At 39.5% G+C, this 19,011-nt stretch overlaps 1 protein-coding gene and 1 non-coding gene across 2 annotated transcripts; one reads left to right on the forward strand and one right to left on the reverse strand.

Annotated features, from left to right (window-relative positions):
- Positions 1–234: 234 nt before the first annotated feature.
- atg9a (ATG9 autophagy related 9 homolog A (S. cerevisiae)) lies at positions 235–12,072 on the forward strand. The gene is made up of 16 exons (XM_053638167.1): positions 235–388; positions 596–663; positions 2,036–2,188; positions 2,353–2,396; positions 3,019–3,083; positions 4,089–4,238; positions 4,323–4,464; positions 6,364–7,112; positions 7,404–7,557; positions 8,191–8,370; positions 8,732–8,965; positions 9,802–10,040; positions 10,250–10,367; positions 10,487–10,688; positions 10,792–10,895; positions 10,999–12,072. Exons 3-16 carry the CDS (start codon positions 2,086–2,088, stop codon positions 11,005–11,007), a joined length of 2,493 nt encoding a protein of 830 aa, XP_053494142.1. The 5' UTR covers positions 235–388; positions 596–663; positions 2,036–2,085; the 3' UTR covers positions 11,008–12,072.
- A 1,272-nt stretch (positions 12,073–13,344) lies between these two features.
- Positions 13,345–13,417, reverse strand: trnak-uuu (transfer RNA lysine (anticodon UUU)). The gene has a single exon. It is a non-coding gene; the product is annotated as a tRNA-Lys (tRNA).
- Between the last annotated feature and the right edge of the window lie 5,594 nt (positions 13,418–19,011).

The raw sequence follows: 19,011 nt of genomic DNA on the forward strand, positions 1-19,011 counted from the left end.
CTGCAGTGTTAATATATTAGCATATTGTAATATTAATATTATATAAACTTGGGTTTAAATACAATGTTGTGTTCCAGAGTACATATGAATATTTTGTGTGTGAAAATATTTGCAACAAAGATTAAAAACGAAGCGAGAACACTGAGCATCGCTTAATAAACAATATCTTTTCTGTTGTTTGTGCCTGGCAGCAGGTAAGCCCCGCCCCTCAACACTTCATTGGCTCTCCTCGCGTCAGTCGCGAGGACCTCGTACGTGATTGGTCAGAGCTCAGAGAGCGGGTGAGATACGTTGCTATCACGCTGAAATGAAACCAAATTAACAGAAAAAGAAACTAAATAGCCAGTAAATACTACGAGACAAGCCGCTGTCGAGTTACGGAAAGGGGGTAAGTATGTGAAAGAGCCGGCGCTGGCTGCTAATTTTACCGCCGTGGCTATGTGATATAGCAGGCCTGTTCTGTGTTTATTAGCTTAGCTTAGCTTTACAGTATGTCAGTGGGGCTGACGATGTAAACAGTGGCGTCATGACAATTCAGAAATATCATAAATAAATCTCGCCTGTGGAAGCTGAATGCGGTTTTTCTTCTCCCCAGAAAAAACTGAGTTACTAAAGGGTGAAGAAGAAGATGTGGAAATTAATGCAGCTGTCGTCCATTATAAGGTAAGGTATACCTAATTATAAGAAATACTATCATTCTTGTTATTCTGGGATGCGTATCTTATTATTATTTTAAGTGTTTTTAATAGTTTATACTTCAGTAAAATATCATTGCTGTTTCATCAGCGTCATGAGTGATTGCTTCAGTTTGGCTTTGGCCAGTGTTTCGCAATGAGAGCTCCTTAAATCCCTGTTAAAAAAAACAAAACAAAAAAAAACAACAACAACAGTGAATTTTCCTTCCTTCAGCACGGAGTTATAATCATTCAATGTTTCCTATGTCCAAGTAAAGTTCTGGATGTAAAGTATGAGTACACATGGAAGCCTGCTTTCTTTTTAAACACTCTTGCCCTCAGGAATCACAGTTTTTGGATCCTCCCTGCTCCAACACACTTGATTCAGTTAAGAGCACGGGTAAGAGCAGTTACTGGGGGGATTTTTACTCCGCCCCCCCAATTTGGTCACTTTTACCAATTTTCACCTACACAATATGGTCAAAAGTATGTGGACACCTGACCATCACACCCATGTGGTTCTTCCCCAAACTGTTGCCACAAATTAGAAGCACACAATTGTATAGGACGTCTTTGTGTGCTGTAGCTTTACAATTTCTTTTCACTGGAACTAAGAGGCCCAAAGCTGTTCCAGCATGACAGTTCCATGGTGCACAAGGCGAGCTCCATGAAGGTTAAGCTTGGAAGAAGGTGGAAGAACTCGAGTGTCCTGCACAGAGTCCTGACCTCAACCCCACTGAACACCTTTGGTATGAACTGAAACTGGAGACTCCTCATCCAACATCAGTGCCTGACCTCAACCTCACTAATGCTCTTGTAGCTGAATGAACACAAATCCCCACAGCCATGCTCCAAAATCTAGTGGAAAGTCTTCCCAGAAGAGAAAAGGAGACCAACTCCAACTCCTTTTCGAGGTCTTCAGGACAGCTGAACACTCAGAGGAAAGCACTATCTGCCGTCTTCCACATATATGAGCTCAGAGATGTCCACGATTACTCAGTATCGCTCTGAATGACAGAGGAGAGAGTATGGTATTCCTTCCACCCAGAGAGCATGACCAAAATTGTGCACTCTTGGATTCTTGGCCACGCATGGCTTTGGCATTGGTCTCCTGACGATGGGGTGGGGTCGACCTCAAGGCCACAGGAGGGCAAACAGACATGTCGATTCGGTCCTGGGCTCATACACACCGATCTGTGGAATAGGTTTATTTTATTCAAATATGCTGGTCAAAAACAGCAGGTCTATCTAAAGTTCTTTTCAACTGCATGTTGTTCTAGTTTTTCTACCATCAAATGCCATTGCAACTTCGCTGAACATCCTGACCTAAATCACTAAGCCTTTTATTCTCTTGTGTCCAGTCTATAGGTGGGATGGTGTGTGAGAGGTGTCTGTAGCGGCAGACGGCAGCATGGCCCACTTCGATACAGAGTACCAGCGCCTGGAGGCGTCCTACAGTGACTCTCCTCCAGGAGAGGAGAATCTGTTGGTTCATGTAGCAGAGGGCTCAAAATGTAAGCGAACAGTCTGGAAGCAGCATGGTCACGATATGAGCGTGATATCTTTATAGTTTTAGTAAAAGATATATTCTAATAAAAATCATGTGTAAGGTTGACAAGAGCAGAAATTCCCTAATAATTGCTCTAATGTTGTATTTTTTTCCCCTCTTTCTTCTCAGCTCACTGGCATCACATTGAAAACCTGGACCTCTTCTTCCAAAGAATATCCTTTCTGATTGATGAACTAAATGACCATATTTGTAAATGTTATAATTTTATAGAGTTTTGTACTCTGATTGGTCATTTCTATAGTAACAGCTAATTCGCAACGGCTTGTACGGCAACCCTATGTAATTGTTTACATGGAGAAGATTTTTGTAAGGAGAAATTTATTTTACCATTTATGGAAGGAGTCTCCCCTGTTAGCGCTTTGCAACAGTCAGTATGTTTTCTGACATGGGAAAGTCTTCAGGACAGAATTTATGCTTTGTGATTTTCTCGGTAAAATAAGCTGCGTTTTTTTTTTTGTCTTATTAACCTTCAGAAAGAGGCAAAAGTGAGGCTGGGGAGTTAATGACTGTTTATAGCTGCTGCTGTTTATAGATATTCCAGAACATTGAATGAAACTATAGAAAGTATGATGCATCATTCTGTAATAAATACAAATATTTTACTTGTTGGCAAATGGAATAAGACGTTGAAGTTATAAGAGAACTGAAACACTTCAGGACGAGCTGGTGGTAACAGAAACTCCGCTTCATCACACCACTCTGTTGTGGATTATTTTTCATTTTAGTAATCTTTAACTGGAAAGATATATAGAGATTTTCTTTAACTTTTGTCACGTCTATAATCTTCATCAGAAGAATGGATTCACTTGTATGCTTCTGGGGGAAATCTTTGAGCTCGTGTAAGTATAACTAGGTCAACCTGCTTACCGAAAAACATAAAAGCGCATTCTGAAAGGTTTCGCCACATCCTTTTCCATTTTGTCACAAAAAAAAAGATGTTTACTTTGTCACTAGCTGCACACACACACACACACACACACATATATATATATATATCGATAATAATCGATTATGAAAATCGTGGTTTCATTATCGATTAGTTGGTCTGTGCGCAGCACGTTCCGAAAACACCCTTTGGAGAGTAAATACTAAAGTTGTGTCCCAAATGACATACTATACACTTACACTATGCACTACCGTTTAGTGCAGTGTTTCCGCAGACCCCTAGTGGTCAGTGGTGTATTTGCAGGGGAAAGTTTAAAAAAGTTTAATATATATTTTTTGTTAAAAGTATCAAAATACATTCCAATGAGATGTTTTAAAATTAAACAATTTGGTTATTCGCATGCATTCACAAAGATCATGTTAGCTGAGCTGACGATCGTTCATTGATGGATTTATTATAAATGTATTTACAAATGAAATGATAGTTTGCAAAAACCTATGAGTGGTAGACAAGTTCAAGTGTCGCATTAATGGATAAAATAAACAAAAGATAATTCAGAGAGTCAAATTAAATGTCACACCAACAATAAAATGCAATTATTTATGTATTACTTTTTATAGATTCAAAAAATGCACTGAATTAAACTACAGTCCTAAATGAATAATATGTATTCTGGTGTGTGTGTGTGTGTGTGTGTGTGGGTTCTTTTCATTCTTATATAATTGGACAAACAGTTGTGTAACATTTTAGTCTTAAGTTTATATTTGTAACAGTCAGTTTATGGATTTTATTTTAAATAAATGGAAAAATGGTACTGGAAGTTTGCCCTGCCCCATCCGATTAATCAATTAATCGAAAAGATAATCGGCCTAATCGATTAGGAACTAATCGATTATGAACATTATCGTTTGTTGCAACCCTAATATATATATATAAAACCTTTTCAATTTCATTTCAGGCAACTGGTCTTTGTGGTGACTTTCACTGTTTTTCTGGCCAACTGCGTGGACTACGACATCCTGTTTGCCAACAAGTTTGTCAATCATACCGACTCATCCAAGGTGACGCTTCCTGATGCGTTTCTTCCCGTGGATGTGTGTCATGCTCGGTAAGTCTAGTGACTCACTGTCATCCATAGGTTATGTAAACTTAGTAGTTTATCTGATAAAGTGTTCTTGTTCCTGCATTTTAGGATTCGTGATAACGTCTTTGTTATTTTCATTCTGGTGATATCTGGGGTGTTCTGGCTCCATCGTTTGGTCAAATTCATCTACAACGTCTGCTGCTACTGGGAGATCCGCTCTTTCTACATCAACGCTCTGAAAATGTCAATGGTGAGTAAGGGGTTCTAGTTTGAAATGTAAAGTTTCGTGGTATTAATCAGTCATTTAAAAACATAACACGGTGTTTATAAGTGAATTACATTGATTATTTCGTTACAATGGCACCTCTCAAGGGGTGGGATATATTAGGCAGCAAGTGAACAGTCAGTTCTCAAAAGTCGAGGTGTTGGAAACAGAAAAAATGGGCAAGCATAAGGGTCTGAGAAACCTTGACAAGGGCCAAATTATGATGATTAGATGACTGGGTCAGAGTATTTTCAAAACGGCAGGTCTTATGGGGTGTTCCCAGTATCCACTGGTTAGTACCTACTAGGGGTGTAACGATATATCATGGTACGATATATCCCGATGCAAAAATGTTACGATATGTATCCTAGAGTTATGGCGACTTTTTTTATGATATGACGTCCGTTTTATCCTATAATTTGTTTGCAGTCAAGTGATTCTGATGACGCGCGAAATTCAGATGGAGGGCAGGAAGTGAAAAGCAGAAGGGACGAGATGGAGGAAAGTCCGTACTGTACTGGTTTAGACACTATTACAAGAGAAAGGTATAAAAACAGAAAATCACAACATATGTTGGACGTGATCCTTATGTTACGAAGAGGAGCGATTTTTCTACTGAATTGAAATTCTTGCCTGCCTTCGAGGCGGTAGATATAAGCAACTTCCTTGTCCTCCAGACATCCTTTCACTCCAGAAAACAAATGAAAGCATACAAAAGTATGGAGGCATACAACTTTTTTGTTAGTGCTTGGGTCAATGACCTCGGTATGAAGGTGCTCCACAATGTTTATCGTTTGGTTTTCACCCGGGTGAGTGGCATTTCTTTTATTTATCCTGTGGATTAACCTAGCAACAAACATTCAATGCTGCTGCACCTCTCGATGTTAGCGTTGTTGATTTTACATTATTAGGTTAAACACTCTCAATGGTCCGCCGAAACGCCACTAAAGGCATGGATCATCGCGAAACAATTACTTTAACTTTACAAAGTACGGAAATAGCTAACGTTACATAAACATAGCATATGTAAGGCGTATCAACTTAGCTTTGACAAAGTGGTCACCGCACACACGAGCATTATCTGACTCGGCTCCTCCCGACCGCAGACGCATGTTTACAAGCCACTTTTTCCTGCGTTTTTCAGTCAATTTCTTGAATTTTTCCTCCTATGAACGACAACTTTTGGTACTTGATAAAAGCTCCTTGTGGTTTCTCAGTTTGATCGATTTGAGCAACCATAAACAACGCAAAACATAAGCATTTTGAGTTTGCGATAGTGCTTCCTATGTAGAAAATCATTTCTTGTCCTCCATCCGCATTTTGCCCCACAGCAATTCAAATTTCTTGTTAAAATTCAGTTTTATCATTTAGTGACACATCTAGTCAATTGTTAATTTATAGAAGGTTAAATTACATCTTGAAATATTGTAAATTCTTTAAGTTGTATGTACATCAAAGAAAGTTATTGAAAATTGTTAATGTTGTGGAAATAAGTTTCAGTTTCATTTTTTAAATTTTGTTAAAAATATTGTGATACGTATCGTATCGTGATGGGTATCGAAAAATATCATAATACCCAGTATCGTGCTGGGTATCGCATCTTGAGCTGAATGTTACACCCCTAGTAGCTACCAAAAGTGGTCCAAGGAAGGACAACCGATAAACCGGTGACAGGGTCATAGGCGCCCAAGGATCATTAATGCGTTTGGGGAGTGAAGGCTAGCCCGTCTGGTCCGATCCCACAGAAGAGCTACTGTAGCACAAACTGCTGAAAACGTTCCAGAGCTGATAAAATAATAGATAATAATGGTGAGCGTGTTGAGTGAAGAAATCCACCTTTCTTGTGATTTCTGTCGTTAAACTGCTGTTTTTTTTGACTGACAGGCGGATCTTCCTTATTTCACCTGGCAAGAGGTGCAGGCGCGGATCATCGAGATCCAAAAAGAGCATCAGATTTGCATCCACAAAAAGGAACTCACCGAGCTGGACATCTACCATCGCATCCTGCGCTTTAAGAACTACATGGTGGCGATGGTGAACAAGTCCCTGCTGCCCATCCGTTTCCGTTTACCCCTGCTGGGTGATTCAGTCTTCTACACGCGCGGCCTCAAGTACAACTTCGAGCTGATCTTCTTCTGGGGTCCCGGCTCTCTCTTCGAGAACGAGTGGAGTCTTAAGTCCGAATACAAGCGCGGAGGAAACCGGCTGGACTTGGCCGATCGCCTGAGCTCGAGGATCTTGTGGATCGGCATTGCCAACCTGCTCCTGTGCCCAGTCATTCTGATCTGGCAGATCCTGTACGCATTTTTCAGCTACACGGAGGTCATTAAACGCGAGCCTGGCAGCCTCGGGGCTCGCTGTTGGTCACTGTATGGCCGCTGCTACCTGCGCCACTTCAACGAGCTTGACCACGAGCTCATGTCTCGCCTCAGCAAAGGCTACAAGCCGTCGTCCAAGTACATGAACTGCTTCATGTCACCTCTGCTCACAGTGGTGGCCAAGAACGTAGCCTTCTTCGCCGGGTCCATATTAGCCGTGCTCATTGCTTTGACCATATACGACGAGGACGTGCTGGCTGTAGAGCACGTTCTCAGCAGCATCACACTCCTCGGGGTTTGCGTTACAATCTGCAGGTATGTATTGTATAACCCAGGGGTGTCCAATCTTATACGGAAAGGGCCAGTGTGGGTGCAGGGTTTCATTCCAACCAAGCAGGAGCCACACCTGATTCCACCTGTTTAATCAGTTGATCTTGGCTTTCAATAGACTCAGGCGTGGCTTCTGCTCGGTTGGAATGAAAAAATGCACCCACACCGGCCCTTTCCGGATAAGATTGGACACCCCTGGTATAACCTGAAGTTGTTTTTTTTTTTATGCTTTTGTCTTACAGTGTTGCAAACATATTCCCATTTGTTCCTCTGCAGGTCGTTTATTCCCGACAAGCACATGGTGTTTTGCCCTGAGCAGCTGCTCAAAGTGATCCTAGCACACATCCATTACATGCCGGATCACTGGCAAGGCAACGCCCACCGTTATGAGACCAGAGACGAGTTTGCTCAACTTTTCCAGTATAAAGCTGTAAGACACGCCTATCTTCTTATGAATAGTGTTCCTCATATACGCAGAAGGATGCCAGATTTGTAATTTAAACGTAATTACATAAAGTTAACGTTTGAGTAATAATGAACTTATTTGAGAACATTTGCATAATCTGTGTTTCTCCTTTTAACTTTTCAGATTCATTTAAAAAAAAATTTATCCCCAGCCATATTTTTTCCAGTATACCTGCATTCAAGTATAAATAATTTTAAGCTCTGTAGGTTTCCCGTTAACTCTGTAAACTTGCATTTTCTGTTTTTACGCATTAGAGATCATTTGAAATTCCTCAAAAATTTTAGGAAGTGCATGTTTTGATTCTTTTCACATATTATAAACCTTTTTTAAATATTAATCATGCAGTGAAGTTCATTCTGAGAGATTTCATTCAATTCTTCTAACTTAACTAACTGCTCCTTTCCCTTCATAAAAATGCTGGTGTATCTCTGTGAACATCTATATACAGTATATAGACTTAAGAGAGTCAAGATAAATATTCTTACAACATTTATTTTTAGATGGTGAAATCTTAATTGATATCTTGCGCAACTCCGGTAAAGAAATAGACAGTTAAATGTGTCATCTCCTCCTCTTCTTCCCCATCCTGTATGGCAGGTGTTCATCCTAGAGGAGCTGCTCAGTCCCGTCATCACACCCTTCATCCTCATTTTCTGCCTGCGCCGTAAATCTCTGGAGATCATCGATTTCTTCCGGAATTTCACTGTCGAGGTGGTGGGTGTGGGAGACACCTGCTCTTTTGCTCAGATGGACGTCCGACATCACGGCCATCCAGCGGTGAGTTTAGTGTCAGGTGACCTGACAGTTATAATACAGTTATAAGCTTTAAAGCCATTGAATTTAAATGTTTAAAAATTCCTTGTAACGCCAAAGATCTGTTATATTCCAGTATTGGTTCCAAGAAATGTAGTTTTTTTTTTGTTTTTTTAACTACAATTAAATTATAAATGCTACAAACAGAAAACTTCACCGTATCAACAATTCTACATTTTTCTTTGTTAAATAATGTTGAAAAAAATGTAAAATATGTTTATTATTAGTCTTAGATTATGTGGAGTCCTTGTTGCAGATTGTCCGTTAGAGGAACTCTCATGTCTTTCACTTGTTAATTTGACTCATTCTGATCGGATCGTTCCAGTGGATGTCTGCGGGGAAGACAGAGGCCTCGATCTACCAACAGGCGGAGGACGGGAAGACTGAGCTGTCCCTCATGCACTTCGCCATCACTAATCCTCAGTGGCAGCCTCCAAGAGAGAGCACACATTTTATCAGCCAGCTGAAAGAGAAAGTGCACCGCGAGGCCACTGGGGGGCAGCAGGGGAACGCAACGGAAAACCTCACTTCCGCTCACTTGCTACAGTCCGAGTCTGAGGTGTGTGTGTGTGTGTGTGTGTGGAGTTTACAAACATGGGCAGACACTGAGAATTAGGTTTCTTTGGGAATAGGGGGAGAGTGAAACCCTATATCATAGGTTTCATTATATAACAATATCAGATATCATCAGAAGAGAATGTGGGTTAGGAAACGTGGAACATGAGTACGTAGATACCAGTGCCAGAAAAGAGGGTGGGGCAAGTTTAACTTCATGCAAACGAGAGAAGTGATGTAATGTCTACCGGTAGGAGCGATAGCTGGTGGTACATTTCATTTTCCCCCATTATGAAATATTATTTGTGTTTGTCAGCCCCTGAAGCAGCTTGAAATGTTTGACGTACCCATGTAGAACGACAGAGATCAGAACAGCAGTTATGGCTGCAACTAATGATTATTTTTTCAATTGATTAATCTATCAATTTTTTTTAATACAAAATATTATAGCAGTAATATTTATTTACAAATATTTCTTTCCAGCATTTCAATAGGCCAAGTAATTGGATGTTACATTTATCATCAGCTGTTTTTATTATCGGATCTGATCGGTTTTGTGTGTTAAGACATCTGATTTGTGATAACACGCGTGGCTCTGCAAGGGTAGATATGTATTTTGGGTGGCTTTATTGTGTCCAATATAGAGAGATGTGAGCTGCACAAGGAAAAAATCACTGCAGGTGTCAGTGTTGGGATTTTCTTTATCATGCTATGCAGCCATACCAGTATAGCATCAGTACTCTCCTACTCTAGAGTCTTGCGTCATTTCACGTTTTACTTTTGTACAGTTTAATAGTTTTCATGAAGCGAGGCTAACCTGTGTGCTCTCAATCCTCGAAGCCTCGAAGTCTCATCGCTAACCTCCTGGCTGGACCGCCGTCCTTGGCCTCGCTACACCTGGGTCGAGACGGCTCCATCATCAATCACTTGTCGATGGGAGCGAGTGAGGGTGCGTCGGCTCTGCGCTCCCTCTCCCCCCTCAGCACCAGCCTGCACCTGAGGGCCAGTTACCCGTCCTCCAGGCCGTCCCGACTGGACCACCCTGCAGTGGCAGCAGGCAGAGCCATGGCAGGCTCCGGGTACTCATTCTGCCATTTATTTATTTATGGCAAATGTTACACACACACACACACACACACAAACACACACAGCAGCTGTAGTCATTCCTTCACCAGCCAAAACTTTATAAGCTTTTCACTTATAATGGCAAAGAAGTTGAGAAGTATTGTTTGGTATAGTTTAACTGACTGTATTTTAACATCTCTCTCTCTCTCTCTCTGTGTATCAGGACTGATGCTCGCACTGTCAGTTCAGGTAGCAGTGCTTGGGAAGGTCAGGTGACCAGCATAGTCCTATCAGAATATGCCTCCACAGAGATGAGTATTCACGCCCTGTACATGCACGAGGTAAAGCAGATGAGCAAACGAGCATTATTTTTGAAACACTACTACAGTCATTCATACAATCTCATACATGCATGCTCTAATCCCCTTAATTCACTCCCCTGATAATTTTTTACACTCAGATGCACAAGCAGCAGTCCTGTGTCGAGATCTCGCGCCACACGTGGCACAGGCAGGAGAGCGACGATAGCAGCGAGAGCGCCCATGATTACATTGAGGCGACACGCAACCTGCCACGCTCCAACACTTTCCCCTGCAACACCACTCCCAACCAGCAGGGGGCCACAGCCCAGAGCAGCATCAGTCAGTACGGGGGAATTACAGGTAACACAACAATATCACAAGTCTGTTAAGTTGACCTGCGTATGTTTTTAACAAGTTTTAAATCACGTCCGCCTCAACTAAACGAATATTTTCTCTCGTGGAGGTCCTCGGGTTCAGCGCACGGCCCGGATGCCGATGGGAGGCTGGGAGGAGGAGCCTGTAGCAGAGGAGGGTTCTGAAGATGAACTTCCACCACATGTTCATAAGGTAAAAACATGACACAGCTGCAAAGGCATAAAGTGCCGCACATCTTTCCAGATGTTTTAACATGGCTTTGTGCCTGTTTTGTTGTTTGGATTTTTTTGCGCAGGTGACATAATGAAGAAGATCTCAGACCTTCAGCTTAACAGAGGAAAAACAAACAAAAACAAAACACTGAACACTGGAAAATGTATTTATTCACACTTTGACAGCACTGATGCTTAAAACCACGTGTCACAGTAAAATATGACATGTGCAAATGACTTCAAGAGGAACCAGTGGGTAAATAATTATCATAATCATCATAATAGTCATCATCGTAATTGTTATCAAATGAATTACTCAACAGCATTTTTGAATTACTTGCAATTAAATATTCGGGCCTGAAGTTTAGTATACATTTTGCTTGTCTAATGCAATGATGAAGAGATTATTTTAGCTAGGTGAAGGGGAAAAACAGTGTGATTTTATTATTTCTTTGTTTTTAAGGTGTTCAGATTATGCAAATAGAGATGCACATTGATTATCACTCTTAAAACTAATATCCTTAATCTTCTGTTTGATGACTAAAAATCCAGAGGAAATCTGAAGATTAAGATTTATTTTACAGCCAGGTGCAGGTTTGAAACTTATTCATCAAAGCATGGCTGTGACAAAAGCGAAACAAAACTCGTACACTGAGACCTGCATGTTCTTTACTCTCTCTAAAGTTTGCACACATGAGAATGCACTTTAGCGTTTTGTCAAATCCAAAGGATGTTTTTAGCATTTTTTTTACCCCCTTTTGTGCCACAGTGTATGTATGTAAGAACTCCAACGTGGGTAAGAGAGGGAACTGGTGCTCGGGTACATCATAAAATATCGTAGTGATTTAACAAAATGGACTCAAAGACTGGTGAAGCTTTGAAAATCATTGCCATAGGAAATGTTTTTTTGTTTGTTTTTTTTCCATGTACAGATATGTATAAAGGAAAACTGTATTTGTGCAAAAAAAAAAACCTCCGAAATGCATCTGATGCATGAACAAGTTAAATCATTTTGTGAACTAACTTATGAGCTATACATGTACATCTTTGCATCATTTATTTTGCTCTTTTTATAGACTTGAGTTGTAATAATGTAAATTTGTACAGCTGTAAATTCATTATAAGGAGGTGTTCAATAATTTGTGCATTCAAAGCTGTCTTCGTGTGATGAAATCTTTCCTTAACTTAATTTTCTTTTATCTGTAGAGTGATTTTAACTACAGCTTTATAGAAATCAGGAGGTATATTTACAGTGACTTGTATATACACATATTCACCCCCTTGAACCTTTTCCACACACTGAATACTTATGCAGCTCACAGTCAGTACGTTTACATGAACAACAGTAATCCAATATTAACCCGATTAAGACAATACTCTGATTAAGAAACTACCATGTAAACAGCCATTTTTTATTACCTTAATCCGACTAAAGTCATACTCGAAGTAAACACAAATCGAATTAAGACATGTGGAGTATTCCTGTTTTAGTCGCATATCGAAGTGCATTATCGACATGTACACATCTTAATCACACTATTAACGTCGTGTGAGAGTTTTCACCGCATTTTGCAACAGGACACGATCACACACGGCAGTGCTCAACTGTTTTACGACAAACAAGAGAGCACGTCTGCGTCCCAAACCGTGTACTTACCTACTGTATAATAGGTGAAATACATGAATCTCTATATACTATATAGTAGGTAAGTACGTGGTTTGGGACACAGCCCAAGGCTTCAAGCAGTCGTCTATTTGCACATACAGCATGATAAATAATTAACTGCACGTGAAGCATTCGTAAAAATTTAAAATAAAAACACCCAAAACTGTATGCTGTACTATAACGAAGACAAAATGTATATTGATACGTGGAATTCTGGAGGGAACGTTGGACGGCGTTCGCGGTGACGTAATGACGTGTGTCGTTAAACGATCTATGTTCTATAACGTAAAACGGGAACATGAAAGGAATATTGTAAAAGCGACTCATGTAAACACCTTAATCACAATATTGTCTTATTCAGAATAAGGTCAATAATTAGATTACTGCTGTCCATGTAAACGTAATCAGTATATCTGTATTAAGTAAGCCAGAAGTGACAGTGATGAAGGAAAAACTCCCTGAGACAGAAACCTGAAGCGGAACCAGACTCAAAAGGGAACGCGTCTTCTTCTGGGTGATACTGGATGGTGGGATTGTAAATCATTACAGTATACAGGTGTAGAAGAGTAAGTGTGGTGAAAGGATGTTCAGTATGAGTAGATTGTGAATCTAAGGGTTAAGGTTTATCAAAATTTACATAATAAATAGGGGAGAAAAGTTCAAATTTATTAAAGAGCACTGAAAAGTGTAAATACAAAAGGCTATATGCAGTGATATTCGCAAAGAAATTGTACTACAACATAAAAGAAATTAAAAGTTTGTTCGCCCGAACAGGGACTTGAACCCTGGACCCTCAGATTAAAAGTCTGATGCTCTACCGACTGAGCTATCCGGGCTCTGAACTGGGCTCTAATGACCACACTGATGAACTCCTTCTTATGGTTACGTGAATAATTGTGTAATAATATTTATCAAATAAGGATTTATTGTGTCAAGACTGCTGACGTAGTTATGTTTTTATGTATAAGAAGGGCAAAGTCCTAGTGGACAAAGTTACTCACTGAAAGTGTATTTTCATTTAACTTTAACACGTCTCTTAAAAGTCAAAGTATTATAAGATCTGGGACTGGATAAAAGCTTTCAAACACTTTCAGACATGGGGAGTGATTTCTGTGCACATTCCTGTCCAAACGGAGAAACACAGTCGACACAGACTTGAGCCATTTTTGCTAGCTAGTGAGAAACGTCCGCCATATTGAAAAGGGTCTCAGGTCTACCCGCTGTAACAGGGGGTTAAAAGTGAAGCCAAAGTGCTTCTGACGCCCTCTAGCGGCTGGCTGCAGTAGGATTTTTAACCCCGTCCATGCCTACGTTAGTCTTTGGTGTAGGTGGCACATTTTAAATAAAAGTTACATCTCATGAATGTTTTTTTTTATAAGTGTTGTCATTTTCACAAGTTCAGCTGACCTCGATAAAGTCCCATGAAATTTTTCCTTAGCATAAATGAGAAACTGTAGCGTTCTTACACCTTTCCCAAAGTCAAATTCAAACATTCAAGCATTTTCAAGCTTTTCCAGCACCTTACAGCTGTGGTAAATTACATATTTACACACATCCATGTACTTCATCACATTAAATCAGATATTATTGTGCTATTAAAAAAAAAAAAACTAAATTATGTTTAACTTCAAATTTTATATATATATATTTCATTTTTAAATATACTTTATGTAATATTAATTACTAATTTAATAAGATATTAAACATAATTACAGAAGCCCTAAGCGGCCATGCATTGTTATTATTTTCCCCTTGTTTTCTCATGATCTCGACTTTATTTTTCTGTGTACATAACATGTACATAACATATTTTTATTGTTGAGGAACATATTTGTTTTTACTTTCAGTCAAGCTGAAAGAGCTGTCAGTCAGTAGGTTTACATGGACAACAATAATCCAATATTAACCTGATTAAAACAATACTGTGATTAAGAAACTACCATGTAATCAGCAATTTTTTATTACCTTAATCCTATTAAAGTCATACTCAAAGTAAACACAAATCGAATTAAGACATGTGGAGTATTCCTGTTTTAGTCGCATTATCAAAGTGCATTATCGACATGTTCGCACCTTAATCACACTATTAACGTCGTGTGGAAGTTTTCACCGCATTTTGAGACAGGACACGTACACAAACGGCAGTGCTCAACCGTTTGATGGCAAACAAGAGAGCAGGCTGCGTCCGAAACCGTGTACTTACCTACTATATAGTAGGCGAAATACATGTATCTCAGCCCACGGCTTCAAGCAGTTGTCTATTTGCATGTATAGCATGACAAATAATTAACTGCACTTGAAGCTTTCTTAAAATTAAAAATAAAACCACCCAAAACTGTATACGGTACCATAACAAAGATGAACTGTTTGTTAATACGTGATATTCTGGAGGGTACGTCGGACGGCGTGGCGTGTGAACGTAATGACGTGTGCCGTTAATCAATCTATGTTCTATAACATGTAAAACATGAACATGAAAGGAATATTCTAAAAGCAACTCATGTAAACACCTTAATCACAATATTGTCTTACTCAGAATAAGGTCAATAATTAGATTACTGCTGTCCATGTAAACAATAAATCCCACATTAGTGTCCAATACTTGAGAAGGGGACACCCCTCTCTCTCAATCTCTACAGCTGGCAATTATTACGTTTATGATGGCGATGGTGGAGACTATAACATGCATTCAACACCATGTTCCATTAACAAGGCACGAGATTTTCTCATGATAAAATGACGTCAAGATCACAAGAAAACAATTATGTTATGTCGAGATCACGAGTAAATGAAATAATAATAATAATAATAATAATAATAATAATAATAATAATAATAATGCATGGCCGCTTAGGGCTTCCGTATTTAATAGAATATAAAGTATTATTTCATTACAGCCAAGGTACAATAAAGTGTAAGCATCCTAACTGTAAAGTTTGGGTGTAATTTTGCGGTTGTCCAGCTGGTGTCCTTGACGAGTCTGTTTATTTAAAATGCACTTGATTGTCCACGATTGCTCCAAGAGTTTATTAAATTACAACGCTTTGGAGATACAGCTCTGGAAGTCCTATGGGATTAGATTTGTACCGAAAGTATTGAACGTAACTTTTCAAGAAACGAACAAAAACATACAATGAGAAAGAAAAAAAACAGTGAACTCAGTGGCAAAACTGTAACATGGTCTTCAAATAAACAACATTCTTTGATAATAGTTTTCTAAGCTTCTTTATGAATGCGCTGATAGAGTTTACTCTTTCGTTTGAATTCAAGTTTACATTCGCCATTTTGGCACAAATATCACGTGTGGGCGGGACTTAGCAGTGCTTTACTCACATTGGCTAGTAAGATTTGGATTGACAGCTCGAGTGTCCAGCTGACGAGGATGACGTTGATGATAACGACAAAGACGCCGCTCCTGAGAGCTCATCTCGGGGAAATCAAAATAGTGGTATGAGACTACCCAAAGCTCAAATATTAATTACGAACTAATATACTGACTAAATAAGCAAAAAAATTCCACTGCAAAGTACAAACACTATAACTATACAGAGAACCGCCTCCAAAACGTTCTCCAAAATTCACGATACTGACATCTCTACTTCCTGGTCAGGGAGCTGTCGATCCAAATCTCACTAGCCAATGAAAGTAAAGTAAAACGCTGTTAAGCCCCGCCCGCACGAGAGGTAGGTATGGCACATGGCGAACGTCAACTTAACAAAACAAAGTTTTTTTCAACAAAAAGTGTGAAAGCATGAACCATGAGTAGCGAAAATGAAGCTTAGAACTGCTAACAAATAATGCTGTTTATGTTACATTTTTTGCCACGGAGTTCATGGTTTTTAGCTTCAGTATTTTTCTTCTCTCTCATTGTATATTTTTGTTCGTTTTTTGAAAAAGTTACTTTCAGTAGCCTACTTTTGGCACAAATCTAACCCCATACCCATACATGGAGTTAATGTTAATGAGTGACTGAATAAATGAGTGAATTTGTTTAATTAAATTCAGTTACTCAACATTCAATTTGACATTTACTCTCTTCATCGACTGTCTGGGAGAAAAATGGGTTACAGTTACATTTGATCATTTAGTCTGCGAGTTTGCCCGCTAGCTTAAACAAATTTAACGTGTAACGTTGACCTAATCCCTACAGTTTACCTTTTACACGGTTCAAAAACGAGGATTTGGTCCTCGTTTCAACCATAACTTGTATTTTGTTTTCAAACGCTCACTGGAGCAGCAGCTTCCCAGCATGTTGTCACCTCCCACTCTGTTCCATTTAGTGATGTGTCATTCGCCTACGAGTCGACTCTAATGAACTGACACTTTTAAATGAACGATGGGAGCCGCCTCCCGTCCGAAAGCCGATTTAGTTTTTTTTTGTAAATGAAAACAAGACAGAATAATAGGATGATATTTTCACCACACTGCTCGACCACGCCCACTCCATGCACTGACTGAATGTTGTGTTGACGTAAATGTGTGTGACAAATCACGTGTGATAACATTCTCCCTTTTAATACATTTAATACATGCATTTTAATGAGACAACAAAGGCAGAATGTAGAATTTGTAAGGTAAAAATATGACCCCGAGCAGGGTTTACTGACAACCTTCCCAGCCATATTAGAATTACAGTACATCCAACAGTGCAGTGTGATTTGTTTGGAATGGTTTGAATTTTGGGTAGTTCAATATAAGTAAACGTTCAGTAGCCTACACCTGCGTAAGTGTTTACATTATTTAAGGTTTTTATGCTAAACATAATTCAAAATTATGTACAATTAAAGCTTTAGTATAATTACATTAAATATTGTAAGTGCTAAATTTTGCTGAATTATAAAAGCCAGAAGTGGTACTAAATGAAGAGCCGGTTGGGAGCTGAAGGAGCCAGCTCTTATTGCTGAGCTGAATCAAATGACCTGACTCACCAAAAAGAGTGGGAATTCCCATCACTAGTTCCATCACAAGAAGACTGGCAGATCACAGTAGTGATGGGAAGTTCGGATCATTTTACTGACTCGGATCTTTGAGTCTTGTTCAGCAAAATGAACGAATCTTTTTTCTAGTCATTTTGTTCATGGCAGCAGAATATAATTAAAATGTTACATGTTAAATTCCCCAACACATCTAGTACTTAAACTACAAAATAAACTATAGGCGAATGCAGCCAAGGCCGAATTATGAGAAACAGAAATGGCTAATAGCTTAGCTGGTCTTCAGGTTATGCAGTGTTTCACCTCACCTCCCGAGTTCTTCTTTCTTTTCACACGTCACGTCTGCTCCCTGGAAACAGAAATGATTAGTTCACCTCTCGAGTCTTCGGGTTCGAGTCGTTCATCACGTGACCGCCCCATAGGCTGAATGGAGCGGGGCTGTGACATGATGAACGAAGGACTCGAACCCAAAGACTTGAGACGTGAACTAATTTCTGTTTCCTGTACAGAACCTATGGGGATGTTGCTGCGCATGTGCGGTCAACACAAAATGACCAAATCACTCTGAGACAACTCATTGTTCCCGAGTCATCGTTCATGAACAAAATCACTAAATCACAGTACAGCCACACGCACAGACTCGGAGCAGGAAATCATTACAGGCCACTTACCTTCATTTTATGCAAAAGGCAAAAACAATCAGGGCCTCTCAGTCTTATTTGACCTGAAGAGCAAACCATGTAGTCAGATAACGAATTATGGAAGCAATGGAATTAGTTTCAAGCACTTCATCCAAAATTCAAGCATTTTTCAATCTGTGATTACACCACATTAAAATTCGAGCATTTCAAGGATTTGAAGCACCCTTACAAACCCTGAAAGTCACTTCAGTTAAATATTTTGGCCTTCTCAGGTGCAGCGATGCTGCTAAATAATTACTTTCCCCCCTCATAGATGGGAGTCACAAGTACTTCAACTTCCACCTCAGAGAAAGTATTATTCTTTGACCATCATTCAGTAGCCATTTTGCACTTTCCACTCTGTGAACATGGCCTTTCATGGGTTTTTGTGGGTGTCACCAAATGCAAATCAGCTTTGGCGTACATACGCCCGTTAATATACAGATGATGGCCATTTATAAACACACAAATAAGCATACAAAAAAAATATATATATATCATTTACGAAACTAATTGTGGTGTAAATTTTAGTTCGGGTTTATGCAAACATTTACACACTTTACTGGAAGATTGATGAAGGAGGCCCATTGGAAATAAAATGGTGTAATAGTGTCCATTCACATATACTCTACAGTCAGTAGGTCTACACCCTGATAAAAAAAAAAAAAAAAAAAAAAAAATCAGCTGTACCTCAGTTTTTCCTCGAAAACTAATTTAGCTTGCTGGCCAACACGACAGAGGCAACCAGTGCTCATTCCTAAAATGAGCTAGACTTAGGAATGAACAAAAGCCTGGTTAGTCACACCAAGGTTTTAG

The sequence above is a fragment of the Ictalurus furcatus genome, chromosome 12 (assembly GCF_023375685.1).
Source record: "Ictalurus furcatus strain D&B chromosome 12, Billie_1.0, whole genome shotgun sequence".
NCBI classification, from domain to species: domain Eukaryota; kingdom Metazoa; phylum Chordata; class Actinopteri; order Siluriformes; family Ictaluridae; genus Ictalurus; species Ictalurus furcatus.